This window comes from Caloenas nicobarica, chromosome 10 (genome assembly GCF_036013445.1).
Source record: "Caloenas nicobarica isolate bCalNic1 chromosome 10, bCalNic1.hap1, whole genome shotgun sequence".
Taxonomy (NCBI): domain Eukaryota; kingdom Metazoa; phylum Chordata; class Aves; order Columbiformes; family Columbidae; genus Caloenas; species Caloenas nicobarica.
Window position 1 is genome coordinate 16373016 of NC_088254.1, and position 15360 is coordinate 16388375.

The window sequence follows — 15360 nt, forward strand, 5'->3', positions numbered from 1 at the left end:
AAAACATTTCTGAATTGTCCCCAAAATCTGCATTCCCGCAGGTTGTACACTGTGCTGAAATGTCTCTTTCTAGACCACGTATCTTCACTTGTATATCTCCCACCATCTGGCAGTGCATGCACCAAAAATTTCTTCATTGGACAAAAATTCGAATATAGCACATCCAAGGCAGATCTCAGCAATTTTTTTCTTCATCATTCATATGCATTATGCAATAGAGTTTTATCTAAAGACAAACCATAAAACTCCAAATTCCATTCAAAACTCTCCTGCTGGGCATATCAACTTCTGTCTCAGAGTTCATCTGGCACAGGCATACTCTTACTTTACAAGTACAAGTTTATCACATAACGAAGCACATATTTCTGTTCTGTTATTCAGAATTAAAGTGTTTGCAATCCACTTTGGCTTAATTTACTTTAGAAATGCGTTAAGCCAAATTTAATTAAGGCCACCTTAATTCTGCTTCACAGTGTTGACATGCAGCTTAATGTGGTTTAGCACAGGACTTTCCACTTGCACCTTTAGCTAATTCAGGGGCACTTTCCTGTATGTTCTGATATAGACAAACTATTAAAGAACTCAGCCTATTTAATTAATTATCAAAAAGATTGAAAGGTGCCTTGGTTGCATGGTGTAAGTACCTTTAAGAGAACAAAATGCAAATTTCTAAAAGTCTCTCTAAGCCAGCAGAGAAAAATAACAAGAATGCAGCTGTAAACAGCAGGCAGATAAATTCAAATTAGAATAAGGCAATAATATTTAACAGTTACTGACTCCTGGAACAAATATGAGGGGACCAGATGGATTTTTCAATCATGTGACATTCTCAAATTCAGTCTGTTTTTCTACAAAACCTACTTACACAAACACAAGTTGTCAGGCTTCCTACAAAGCTGCCTGGGTGAAACCCAAAGGCTTATGATATATAAGAGGGAAAATCAGAAGAGCTAATGGTCCCTTCTGGCCATTAAAACTCCATAAATTTGTTATCAAGATTCTGTTTTCATTGTCTAATACCTTTCCCAGGAACTGCAGCTTTCCCTACTACAGGACAGGCTGTGTCTGGACGTGGCAGACAAGAGAAGAACTGAGTCCATTTGCTCTTACTATGATGCTGAAATATTGGTCAAGTCTTCAGTCTAGACCTTGAGACGACTTCTTCCGAGTCCTGCGTCATGTGCAGGGGGATAACAGTCAGTCCTAGTATATTGGGTAATTTGAAATAAATTTTGTGATAGAAAGAAAAATAGAGAGAAAAGATAATACAACTAGTAAAAGGGTTTAGCACACTTGAAAAAATAAATCTGAATTGGAAACAAAACAGCAAAATTGACCAAAGGGACAAGAGTTGGGTGGAACCAGAATATATCTATGGATTTGAGACTGGAGAAAATCAATAGATCACTTAATTTGATTTTAGAGGAGCCCAGACCAGAGGACCTGGGAGTAGATGATGGAGGCAAGAGGACGGCAGTGAACATGGATCGAGAGCTGACAGACAGAACAGGCTGGAAACTACAGCAGCTGTGGGAGGCGCATCTTACACAGATACAGAAATGGCAAAGGGGCAGAATGGAGAAAGACGGGAGATCAGATTTCAATATGTAGTTTACATTTAATGATGGACAGCATACACATATTATAGGCATCAACTACTGGAATTCACTGCTGCAGGAAGTCCCATTTGAGAAAAAATTATGAAAGGGGGTGAAAAAGTGCCATAATTATTCGCAGACAACGTAGCTCATTATTTCAAGGTTTTGATAATGATAATCAGGCCTCATGCTGCCGTGTATGAAGTGGAAGAGAGGCAGGTCAGGCTGGCAGGATTATTTCTTTTCCACGTCTTAGTGTAATTGAATCAGTTGCGTTACAGGTTGGTTTTGTTCTCTTTGAGCCACGAGGAACCAGCCTCCATATGAGGCAGGATACCTGATTATATGGACCAATGGTCTGATCCAGCATGGCAAATGTTACAATCCTAAGAGAAGTAAAAATCAATCTTTGCAGAAAATCCTGTGTGTGAAAGACTTTGAAATTTAGATGCTTCTAAAATCCATGCAGAGTGAAAGACAAACATGGCTCTTTTAGCCTGTGCTTTTGCCACCTCCCCATTCTTATTTTCCATGCCTGAGGAGTTCACGATTAGACTAGGAGCTTCATCAAAGGGCAATTTTCAGCTGCCAAATAGATTTGTACAATAAATCCACACGAGGCCAGATTAACAAGCAAGAGAGACATCAGAAACCAAAAAGCTAGCTGCTGTAATTCCACAGAAAACTTGAAAGGATGATGTGCAATGATATTTGGACTTTTAAAGGGACACCATTGAAATACTGGAGTTAGTTTTCATTAGGAATGTTGCTTTTCTATCCCTTATTCTTCCCAAGAGTTTTTTTCTTTAGCAGATTGGAATCCCATGGGCATTCAAGGTCATGCCATTCAGGATGGCTTAGTACGCTTCATTTAAACAGAACAGTAACATTTCATGCAGAAAATTCATATACATGTGCGTGACTGCAATTGTCTGATTTGTGTCACCACTACAATATTTATAATAGAAAATTAATCTTTATTAATCTAGTTTGCTTCACTTCTGCAGTTTTTTGTTTGCTCTAATAATTTGTACTGTGAATGTAGCAAAGGTTCTAACAAAATCCACATCTGAAGTCAAACCAGGTGCTCAGCTATACCCATATACTGAATAAATACAATTCAGAGATTAGCCTGACCACAAATCTCTAGACATTTTCAGCCTTCTGGCACTACAAAAGATTGTTTGACTTCTGAGCATGGCAGGATTGATTTTAATACTAAGAGAGTTTGTTCCTGCTAACAGCACATGGAAGGACCCACTCCCTCAGTCACAAGGTGACAGCAGTTGTTGTTTTTATGTCTCCACATGAGTACACTGGTTTAGTTCATTTGCACATGGGGCCACAATAACAGTATCTTGTCAGCAAGATGAAAATACGGAGGTCATTGATTGATATGTTATTCCCTCACAAAATGCAATCTCTTCTCCATGCAACCTGAAATGCAATTGCAAATGGATTTTTTTGCTTCAAGCATCTAGGTTGCCCAGATCTGTAATATTAATAATTTTCTCCCCTTTCTTATTCTCTCTCCCATGCAATGGGCAGGGGGGAGAGGAGAGTGAGAGAGTGGCTGTGTGGTGCTTAGTTGCCAGCTAGGGTTAAACCATGACACAGGATACTTGCACATCTGATTCCCTTTGTAAGGAAATAGTTTGATAATCCCTCTAAGTCAGTACCTATCACCTCCTTTCTCAAGTACAGCATTGGAATATGGAAAGACTGGGTTGCAATCAAGTATCTAGGGAAGCGGAAAAGCAGATGAGAGAGAAAGATCACACAAAGCAGAAACCTCCGATGTTTATAATACACTTTGGGGAGGGGGGAAGAAATCTAGAGGAACATCAGCAGTCAAGACAGGAAAGAATCAATTCCTATTTTCCACTGTCAGCCCCAAGGAGTCTGCTATGGCCTTTGGTTTAATAAAAAGTGAACTGCCAACTAGGAAATACTAACGTCATTAGCAAGTGAAAGGAATGTAGGAGATCACAGGGATTTGTTGGAGTCCCAAACAGAAGGGATAAACAGCAGTGCTTCGACAACTGTTTCAATTATGATCGTGGAAAAGAGTGCACCAAGAAGGAGGTACCCCATGGCTCTGCTTTGTGACTCTGTGTGCCAGCCATGTCCTCGGAACCTCAACAGAACTTGATACCTCCCAGCTTTACAGAGTTAGATCTATTATGATCTCACCCATCATCATTTTTTATTGTGCTGTAATTTAACCATATGGCAAGGGACCCATTCTCCAGTTATGCAGCCAGTCAGCACCCAATAATCTATCAACAGGAGACACAAAAGAGTTGATTTAAGAAACTGCTTCTGCCAAAGGGCTGCAGATTGGGCCAGGCTGTCTGCTCAGGAGCTGGAGAAGCAGACATCCCCCTAGTGTCAACTTCGAAATTGGTTCCAAAAGGCAGACAAGCTAGGAAATTTTTCACTTCTTTGTGGTTCAGGACCATATTTTTTCCCCTTTTGTAACATGGTTTTACCAACAAAATCTGGGTTAGGATATAGCACGTATATTTTCTGCCAAGCCACGATTTGCATCCTATTTCTTAGCCTGAATGACTAAGTAGGAGAGATAGAGAAATGTGATTTGCATGACTCTGAGGTCCTAAAATGGGACCTAAGATTCCATGTTCTTCTATCTACAGCCTTTTGTCTATTGCATTTTATGCTAATGTTATCTTCAGCATTCCTGTTTCTGCAGATATAGAATGTGGTGTCTTTACACTGAAGGAGAAGGAAACTAGTGGAATGCCCATGCACATGAAATGGCATGAGGACACCACTTTTGAGCCCTAAGTTATCTCAGCTGCTCAGACTGCTCTGTGGCAGCCTGCAGAATCACCCCGGGATACCTGTGGAGACTTCTCATCCAGGACTAACTCATTTCATTCCATATAGCCCAACAGGACCAGGAACTACAGGTTATGTGGCTACAAACCAAAAGACATGTAATTTCGGCCTAATCGCTACGTTGCTCCAGTAATTAAATAGCACAAACCAGTGTTCATTTTTTGTCATACATACTTAAAAGTTCCAATATATCTCTCCATGGATACACATCAATAATGAGAAAGACTAAAATACTGTTGCCCAGTGCCCCCTGACAGTTCTTGTGTTGGGTTTTAGTGCTTTGGGGACAGGGAGGCTAAAGAAAGCAATCTGTGCATTCTTCTCCACTAAGTGCCATTCATCCCCTGTTTGTAGTGACCATGTGAGTTCAAACAAAATGAAACATCCCTCAGTCCCCTAACACTTGAATCTTTCAACCTGGGAACAGGAAAGCAGCTGGCTTAAGTGACAGCAGAAATCCACTGCAGCAGGTGCCAGAGAGGACTTTTTCCAAAATCGGTTTCGAGGCAACCTTCATGGGACACTTCAGCGGATGGACAAGTGCACAGTATTTGGCAGGCAACCACTCCGTGCTAAGTTCTTGAAAGAGGTAAGGAATTATTCGGTCACCCTGAGAAAACAATTGTTTGTTCATATAGCAGCAAACTCAGCCTATTGGATTAAGAGACCACTGCTTTCCAAGAGTCATCCACAAAACACCAGTATTTGGAAAACATTGAAAGAGGGGCTGAGTGTTCTCAGCAAAAGGCTTCAAGCAGTCACACTAGTGCCAGAAAACAGGTCTTGTCTTATATAGGGTTAAAAAACCCCCAAAGTAGTTCCCCAAAAACCCAAACAAATAAGCAATAAGCCTTCTCCAGAAATGATGACAGGTAAAATGACCCAACTCAACTACTGACCCCTTCCAAAACTGCAAGGCTAAACTGACTGTGGAGTGGATCAGAAAATGGGGAGACAGAGCACGGAGGCTTAAATTACCTTCTTGAAAAATTTACAGACCTTTAAATGCACATAAATTGCTCTCCCATATGACAATACTAAGTACCTTCAACAAAAAATTAGTAAATAGCCATAATACCCATGATTTTTGGGAACAGAGATTATATTTACATCTCATGTGGTCTGGGTCATAGTTGCCTTAATATAACTGTCTTATTACCCATCAAGACAGATGAGACCAGTAAGGATAGTCCTACTGACAAACTCCAGTTTTCTTGGAGATGGAAAGGCCAAGGAATCTGTACAAAGTTCCCACAGTTCTGTGACTTGTTTTCCAAACAATCTGAGAGCGCCAAAGTCAGCAGACCTTCAAATTCCCAGTGTTTCATGTGGCACAGACCAAACAGATTTGAACACAGTTAAGTGTGTGACTTCTCAGTTGGCATTCTCTCAACCAGTTCCTAGTCAAATAATAAAAATCACCAAAAAAACCCAAAAAAACAACACCCCCCCAAAAAAAAACCTCCAAACAAACAAAAAAACCAACAAAAAACCCAAAAAAACACCCACAACAAAAAAATCACAAACACACACACCACACAAACCCCAAACAAACAAACCAAAAAAACCCCACACAAACAAACAAAAAAACACTAATAAAGAAAAATCCCACAGCAGTTTGTATAAGAATCTACAAGTCTCCAAGGAAGACAAACACCCACTATCTCCTGATTTATTTGCTTGGAAATCTTTTCTCTCCTCTTTTCCAACTTCCTAAATGCCACTAATGCTTACATAGTTTTATAAAATAAGGCCCACAAGCCTAAAAAGTACAATTAGAATATCTTACAAATTGAATCATCAATTAGTGCAAGGGGTTAGCGAAAATAAAAGCAGCAGGAAAATAAAGCAAATAGGATACAAACTTTTGCCTTGGGTAACAACTTAAGGAAACAGAACAAAAGCCTTAATTTGAACCTTCAGTCCTTAGATTACTATTAGATAACTATTTTTTTTCCCCTATGCTTTTCTTGCTATTACAGCTGCTTCCAATTTGAGCCACTTTGGACCGGAACTGGAAGCAGAACTATCAGAAAGTAAATCATTCTTTCTTATTCTCAGCATCTGCTTTTGAATGAGATCCCCAGAGCACAGAGGGTCAAGCTAAACACACACATTGTAGAGATGATTTTTTTTTTTTTTTAAAGAAACTTTTGAATGCTTTTTTAGAATTACTCATACTTAGGAAAAGTGTAAGCTCTGGGGGACAAAAGAAATCAGAACAAAGGAAAAGTTTGTCACACTTGCAAAGGCGACATAAGCAATTTCAAGAAACGTAGACCAGAAAGAATATGTTCTATTTCTTCACTTTTCCTTTCTGCAAATACTTATCTAATATACTTTATGGCAAGAATGTTGCTGAAACCATTTTTGTTGATGGCTGAATACTGGCAAGGGGCCAAACGAAAATTATTTTAAGTTTGTGCACCAGACTTCCAATTACAAGAACAATAGACAGCTTACTGGAGAACAGAAGCGGTATCATGTGACCTGCAAACTCCATCAAAACAACTCAATTTCTGACTATTAACTGTAATAAACTGCTTAAGAATAAAGCATATCTAAAAATTCCTCATATAAATTTAAGTAATCTCCAATAGTACAAAAGATGAAGAAAATATTTCATTGCCTACAGATAACTATAAGAAATTATGCTGTAATTCAATGGACAAATCATACATTGGTAACAATCTGGCTAATTTGGGCAGATCCAGGTCAAACCGGAGAAGTCCACCTCTGAATGGGTAGAAAGAGGAAACACTTTCATCTTGGTATATTGCTTTAGTTCAGCCAGACTTCCATGGTAAATCACCAGTTCATCATTCATTTTAAGTAGCCAGGTTAAAGGGGACAGATAATATCAGATCTTCCAATTTATTAGACTAACTCTCACTACTTTTGTTCAAAGGCATTTTGAAAAAACTATCAAGAAGGTCTTATGAACTGTATGGCCGCTCTGCTTGGTGCTGCTCTCTCTGCTTCCAGTGTTTCTGCAAAGGGATGGCTTTTCCCCTCTCATCAAGTCCAAAAGAAAATTTGGGGTATTCTATTCCTCCGAATTAGTAGCATTAAACTGGACAGAAAAAAAAAAATTCTCAGCTCTCCCAAAGACTTGCTTTAAAGAGGGATCTGTATCACTAGTAAAATCTCCTTCAAATGGCACTGTCAAGATATCTGCAATAATTTTAAAACTCATTTGTTACTCCTTGTTTTTTATAAGCCGTTCAAAGGAAAAAGCTAAAAATCTATTTCCACTAACACTGCCTCTCCTCCTCCAGGCACAACACGCCAAGGAAAATGCTTTTCCAACATGGCATGAAGCTGAAATTTTGAGATTTGCTATATTACCAAGACATACGGTTTGGAACTCAGCTGCCTACCGTGGCACAAAAGACATTAACTTGTAGGATGACAGAAGCAGTAATGAACTGAACAGCACAGTGCAGTATGCTATAGAAGGGTCTCAATTAGCATGCTAGGTAATGAAGAATCAAGAAGAATGGGGAAACAGCGTAACACGATAGAACATGGTAATAGCAAGGAGATATGCAGGTTTAAAAACTAAGAAAATATCAACATGGGTCACTGAGCTCTGATTCTTTTGAGGTCATGATTGCACCTGATTGTACCTGTAACTCAGTCAAAATTCTCACAGTACAGCCCTGCATTCAGTGTTTTAAAAACAAAAGATGAGAAGTGGCAGCAATAAAAAAATCACATCGTAAAAGCTCCAACGATGGAATGATGCAGACTGCCTTCACAGAACCAAAGAAATTATAAGCAGCTTTCTTTTTGGTTTTTTTGTTTGTTTGTTTTATTTAGTTTTGGTGGGGTTTTTTGGAATTGTTTTCCGTTTTGACCATAGGGTTGTAAAGTGGCAGAAGCAGGAGGGAGAATTCCCTGCGGAAATCGGTTGCTTTGTTTTTAGCAACTTTCAAATGGAGACATAGCTCCTCTAAGACTGAACTGAGCAATCCAGACAAAATGAAAAAGAGTTAGGATATTTTTTTCTTTTTCTTTTCTTCTTCCTTAGGTTTAACAAAACCTTAGATAAGATCAATAGTTTCTCTAGTTTTATGTTTCACTTCCTTAAGGGTAGTTGGCTTATTTTGTTTCCATTGATCACACAGACAGAGAGATTCGACAGAGAGAAACCATCTCTTTTCTCAGTTCATTTCCTCTCTCCTCCCCATTTGAAATGAAATGACTTTTAGAAGAGGTTGGGGTCACTATCGTTTCTCATTTACATATCAATAGTACCAAATTCTGTGTTATCTTTCACTCACTAAACTGTTTTTCACTCACTAAACTCTTTTAAAAATGAAGGCTACATTTCAATCCAAGAGAGGCCACACAGATTCATTGGAGAAACTCTAGCAGCATCTTCTCTGGACTCTATAACAGAAAAAAATAGTTTCTGGTTTACCCCAGCCCTTCGTCGACATGTGGTGAGAAGGGGCACACTTACCAGCCTTGTGCAATTAATAGTTTAACCTCTTGCCACCTCTATTAGGCTTTCTTGTTCTTCCTAAATCCTTTGCACAATCCCTATCAGATGTCCCTGTGCAACTCCAAGCACTGTATCTGTGCTCAGAGCCAGCGAAGCAGCTACTTGAATGAATTAATTTCAGCACTCACAAGCAGGAGGAAAGCTAAATATCAGGATCTGGCTCTGATGTGCTCTAATAGAAGTTTGACCACTGACTCACTGAACGATGCCGGACTTGTGAGCCTCTGCTGCACATAATGACATGTTTTAAATCCTAGCTGCTGTTTGTACTGTATTTTAAGGTATAAAAGTATCAAAAACATAAGGGCATGCTTGTTGCAGGGGGGATTCTGGATATATCCCTACAGGGAAATCAATCCTATGCAATTAAGAAACTGATTCTATTCACACTTTAACACAGTTCTACTAAACCAAATATTAGAAAGCTCTAAATACAGGATACTGACATCTCCTGCCTGAGCATCTCAGTCTATTGTTTACATACACATCGACTTGAGGGTCCAAGAGTGAAGAACTCAGGTTGAAGTCTCTAGCAAAATGAGACCTTTTATGTGATTAATTTCTAGTTTATAGGAATGATTTCAGGGCTTCCAGATAATAATGAAGTAATTTTGGCTTGACAGATGGAAGCTGAGTATTAAATGGCATTATGCAATGAAATCTTCAGGTCAGCCTGTCAAGTCTATACCCTCCTAAATAATCCACTTCTAGGAACAAGCAAGCAAGAACCAACTCTAAAGACCACTAAAAGGAAGAGGAAATAGCCTATTAAGATCAACTATTTGAAAGAGATAGTTTATGTATTTACATGCAGCTCCAGCATAAATGTCAACATAAGAAGTTGTATTTCATTTTGATACTAACAAGTTGGGTACTCAGTGTACTTGGAAAAAATAAGTGGAAATACTTTAAAGCAGCCTGAATCAGAGAAACTGCAAGAAGTGTTTGTATTATCCTTATGATGAAGAAATGCCCTCTCATGGGAATATTTCTATATCATCCAACTTTGAGATGAATGATAATCCCAAAGAAAATAAAAATATTAAAAAAGGATATACAACCTCATAAAAATAACCCAATGGTCCAACTGGGACTCAGCTTTTCAGGGTGTTCAGAATGGAAACTTCAGAACTGCTTTAGAGCTTACTGACTTCCTCAGGGACCACATCACCAGTTACAATCTCTCATATTTCAACTTACTCATGTCCTCAGTGGCTACCTGTGGTCCTGATCAGTGATGAAAAAAAGGACAAGAAAGAATGCAGAGAATAATTTCACACATTTTAAAGAATTTCTTTAAAAAAAGAATCCTGAACCATGTGCATTAGGTCTTTCTAACTATTTTTGGTGCCTCTGCTATATAACACAGGGTCCCTGTGCACAGTACAGTGTTTAAATATAACATCTGAATGTGGCATTTTATGTTCTCTTTCCACTAGTTCAAGCATCTAATGGCACGAGTTAGACAAATTTGGGTTAAAAACCTCACAGATGCTGAAGGAGAAGGAGAACAAATCCTTAGATATTGATACAATCTGATGTGTCACTGGTTTTAGATCTAGGAAATCAGTGAAATCCTCCTCTGTGCAGATCACTGGGAGTTTTGTCATTTAGTTCAGTCGAAGTAGATTTTCCCCCACTGTCTAAAAAAGATTCAAAACCGCTGTCTTGACCTGTGGTGCCTATTAAAACACCATTAGCACTTCTCAGGAGTATGGAGTGTTAGATGTAATGCCTAGGGCAATTATATTCTCTTTCTTTAAACTGTCATTTTTTTCTTCTGCCTTTCCTGTCTTGGAATTGATGTGTGTATAGCAGAGCATGGTTAACACAGCAGCTGAGTATTAATACTTCCTGGCTACATTCTACAGAGGTAAAAGGATTAGTATAGAGCTTCCAAAGATAATCATTTGAATGCCTTATTAATTAATTGTTATTTGTAATAATGGCTCTTTCCTTAAGGGTCTTTAAGGATCCTTAACTGCTTATTAATGCTGTATAGATAAGGATTGCTCTCTAGTGGGAGAAATGAGATGGAATATGGAAGCCTTTCAATGAAACCAACAGGTTTGGGAAAGGAAGAGGAGAAATAATTCACCACTTGAGTGAATGGAGAATTATGATTACTCGAATGCAATTACCAGAGTTCATCCTGTATACTTAAAAAGTGCCAGGAGATGTCATAGGTTGATGTCTCTGATGCCCTCAGTATGAGTATAGCCCTTCTTACCAAGTCTGGCATCTCATTTGATGTGGAATTCCAGTCTGTCTACATCTCAGCCGCAGGCATATCTTGAGTTTATGGACAGCTGTCAAAACTAGCCTTACATTAGCTACTTTTGGCTGTCAGTAACAGGCAACTCCAAATGCAGTGCAGGTTCTTAAATTTAGCCAGGTGAATGCTTCAGGTAGCTAGCCTGTACCAAAAATCTTGGTGCCACTAGTATTCACCTTAATCGCCTTAGAACTAGGCTTAAAGATGTCCATATCACCTGCCAACACATTTTTTACAACATTGTGAATGCCCTTATAAAGATAAGTGCCCTGTGTCATCTCAAAACCAGTCCTTCCTTAAGCTCAATGCTATTAGCTCCAAACTGGAGTTTCTTTTTATTTCACTGTTGAATGAAACCTCAGAGGAAGAACTCTACTTTCCTGGCACGGAAGGTAAAAGAGTGAGGGGATCATGGAAAGATGTCACTGAGGAGAAACTCAGAAGCATGGCTACATGGCTCTGGAGAGAGCAGTCAACACTAAACGTCAAGACAATTACTATCTCCTCCGCTTTACCATTCCAAGCTCATGAGATGTGCATTAGGAGGAGAGTGGCACAGGGTTCTTTGGAAGATTTACTCACTTTGTAGAGTCCATGGCTGCAGCCGCAGTACGTGCTCTCCATGGTGTAGCTCCTCAACACACCCACCTCCTTCCACACCACCACCCGGGCCGTCGACTCCCGGGACTTCTCCACCAGGAAGCTGCAGCTGTTCATGACAAATGCAGGGGCCACTTTATCCAGGATTTTAGGAAGAGTCTATGAGAAAATATCAGCATTGATGAGAAAATGAATCAAACAGATGTGCATGTTTTTATATCATATATAAAGACCTGTGTTTTTTAATGAGTGTCATCAAATCTAACTGTACATACTCTTGAGAGCTCCAAGCAGTGCATTATGTCCATCCCATGTGAAATCCTCAGATTCTAACATTTGTTTCATCCCAAAGACTAAAATGCAAAATATACAGTACACTTGGTATATCTCATTCAAAATCAAACATATTCACATCCAATAATTTGGGACTTGAGCTTTTTTGGCAAGCTGCTTCGACATTAACCTACAACTTTCTGCCATGCTGCCGAGAGGGCTGCAGTCATAGTTCAGTACCTGATATTCCCATTCTCCCCTCTCCAGCTACACTTTATCTCCTCCCATCAAGCATCCGCAATTTACCAAGGGATTTGGCTACGCGAGGAGTTTTGTCTGAACCTAACAGAGAGCAGAGAAACGAGATGTGTATACTCATGGAAGGTCGCACATAATCATATGAAAATAGAGCTCAATATTTAAATAACTTGCATTGTGAAACAACCCAAATATTCTCATCTGAGCCCAAACAATATATGTTGTTCATTTAGAGAATTGCAAAAAAAGAGTAATCATGAAAAAGCAGTAAAAATTACATCTTAGCCCTGAGTGATTTTCTTATTCTAGAAATCACATTTCCCAACAAAAAAAGTCAATAAACACGCCTAATATACTACAGCATCAAATATTTCCATCAGTGCAGAGGCAACACTTAGTCATTATACAGTGCTAAATGTCTTGCTTTCACACTCTATAAAAACATACACTAGATACATCAACACTAGGTGCGCCCTGTGTAGAAACCAGACCTTTGGGTACCTACTCACCTATACACACCTGTGTATGTATGTGTGTGTATGCGTATAAATTTTAGACTAATCAAAACATATCCCAAAAGACTATCTGATCCATCTAGGGAAGAGCAAGCAAAATAAGGACATTTGTTATGTCTTTGACAACAGCTTTCTTAAACATATAAAGTGAACAGAATCATATAGAAGAAGTTCCCACTTATTGCTAATGGCACTTACCCTTGAATTTCATTCCGTTTGGGCAGTGAAAGCCAACCAGCTAATTTTACTTTCCAATAACAGTTTCATTGACTAATTCTGAGCAATTGTAGTTCCATTCTGTTGAGCTTTACTTTGTAGCATTGTATGGGAATACTTGGTTTCATTGAAAGTGAAAGAATAATGTCTTTTCCTAAACCATGTTTGAGGTGAATGGTATATCTTTGGCCTAAACTATTTTTCAATATCTCCTACAAACAGCTTAACCGTACACATCTCCATAATAAAAAAGTAAATTCCTTGTGTCGGTATATTCTGTCTACAGCTGTCAATGGACTTCAGATCTGCACCTTATTGAACGGGTAAAGATCTGTAAGTTTCATTTTTCAGATAAAAATCCTGAGGTGTAGAAAACTGGAACAAAGCAAGAGATTCCATTTTAAATGTGAGACCACTGTGAGCCTCACTCTTAAGTCAAGATTTCCAGTGTGCTACTAAGAGCGACAGCCCTCCCTTTCCTGTGGGCATATAGAACAGAGGAATCTTGAAAACTGGCTGTTTGCCTTAGATGGATCATTCAACATTTCTGGATTGCCTTCAGTGTGCTACTTTCTGCATGGGGTTCACAAAAGAGTATGCTTTCATGCAGTGCTTCCAGGTTTTCCTTGATTTGGGTTGAACCGGAATTAAAAAAAAAATACAGCAGAACCGTATCACCCAGATGTTTATAAGCCTCAGAACAATCAGGAGATCCAGTTAAACTGTATGTGAAGGTTCAGATAGTATTCATTCTGCCCTTATCTGAATCAACGTACAGATTTTTTTTTTTTTAATATATACTATAAAATACAATAATCAGGTCCCTAATCCAGTTTAGCTTTTTTAAAACAATTGAAATTATATGCATAATCAATCTTTTACATTTAATTAAATAAAAACGCTGGCAGGTAACAGTAATGTCTCTGTACGCAGGACTCATTTAGGAGCATTAGCAAATCTGAATTTAATATTCTTTTCATTTTACCAGCATTCAATGGATTTCACACTAATCATTCTTTCTTCTCTACTTATTCTTCTCATTAATTATCTTTCAAAGGTATATTTTGAAAGGGTGAAAACACGCCCTTTTAAAGGATGCTTTTATGATAATGGAGCAGTGTGACTGTTCCCTTTCTTACACACAGCTGGATTTAGGCTGTACAACAGCAAAGGAAGCTGCTCCCCTCACACGGGGCCCTGGCCATAAACCTCCAGTCCCATTAGGAGGGAATGGAATTATATTTCTTTACTGATGTCCCTGCAGAGATTGCTGTCACAGGGGCCTGGAGTGGCTATCAGAAGGACAAATCTTTAAGCTGGGCTTTGCAATGCCAATGCTGTGCAAGTCACCCAAGGCCACCAAATATTAGAAGGTAATGAAGACTGTTACTCCTGTATATTGCCAAGGGCTACAGCTGAGTCTATGACATATGAGGTAAAGGCTGTTCCAAAAATGTTTTCTAGAGGTATTTGGTTCCTGCTAATGGGGAGGGGGGGGAAAAAAAAAAAAAAAAAAAAAAAAAATCACAGAGACCAGATTAATCCCCAAGTACCTGCAGGAGGAAGGAGAGAAACCTGTGCAAACAGTGGAAGGAAGCAGGTCTGAGACAGGTGTGATTATCTGCTGCAGTTTGCAGCTGCAGAAGTGTTCTCCTATATACCTATTTTCCCCAGCCTAAGGAAAAGGGTGACCCATAGGCAGGAACCGCAGCAGGCATCCATCTCCTGTTTTGTGCAAAAGAGATGATTTGAACCACAAAATCTTTCTTCTAGGTTGGCTGTAGAATATTCTTGGACAGCCTTGGAGCCTCTCTCCTGCTTTTCTTCACTGCAGATTCAAGACAGGCTCCAGATGCTGCAAGCAGCATTTGAATTCCGTTTGTGTAACAACAAACCATCCTCCGCCTTTTCAAGCTCTGTGAATTCCAACACAGCAAAAGATGTCCTGACTCCAGGTATCCTCCCTGCTTTCTTTGTGAAACAGATCGTTTGCCACAGGAACCCCTCACAACAAACGCTGGAGCACTTTCTTCCAGGGAAGTTTCAGTACACTATGTCCAAGGCCATAAGATGAACACTGAAGATGTGGCATCCTTATGGGAGGATAATTAGTATTTGTGCCAAAGTAGCGGAAATTATACAGACACATAAACTGAAAAAGACTTTTCAACCTATTTCAGGTTGGAGTGAACCAAGCCATATAGCTCTATAATCAGTTTAAGGACACAATGTTTTGTGAAATCAACCTTTTTT

General features: G+C 39.1%; 1 protein-coding gene across 11 annotated transcripts in view; it reads right to left on the reverse strand.

The window, feature by feature from the left end:
- Positions 1 to 15360, reverse strand: part of AGBL1 (AGBL carboxypeptidase 1) — a 443743-nt gene that overhangs the window by 274491 nt on the left and 153892 nt on the right. For all 11 annotated transcript variants that reach the window (XR_010606737.1, XR_010606736.1, XR_010606738.1 and 8 more), the window contains exon 21: positions 11828 to 12004. Coding sequence is in view for 6 of the 11 variants with exons in the window: in XM_065641707.1 (XP_065497779.1) it covers positions 11828 to 12004 (177 nt within the window). In the remaining 5 variants the exon portion in view is untranslated. The remainder of the gene's footprint in view (positions 1 to 11827; positions 12005 to 15360) is intronic.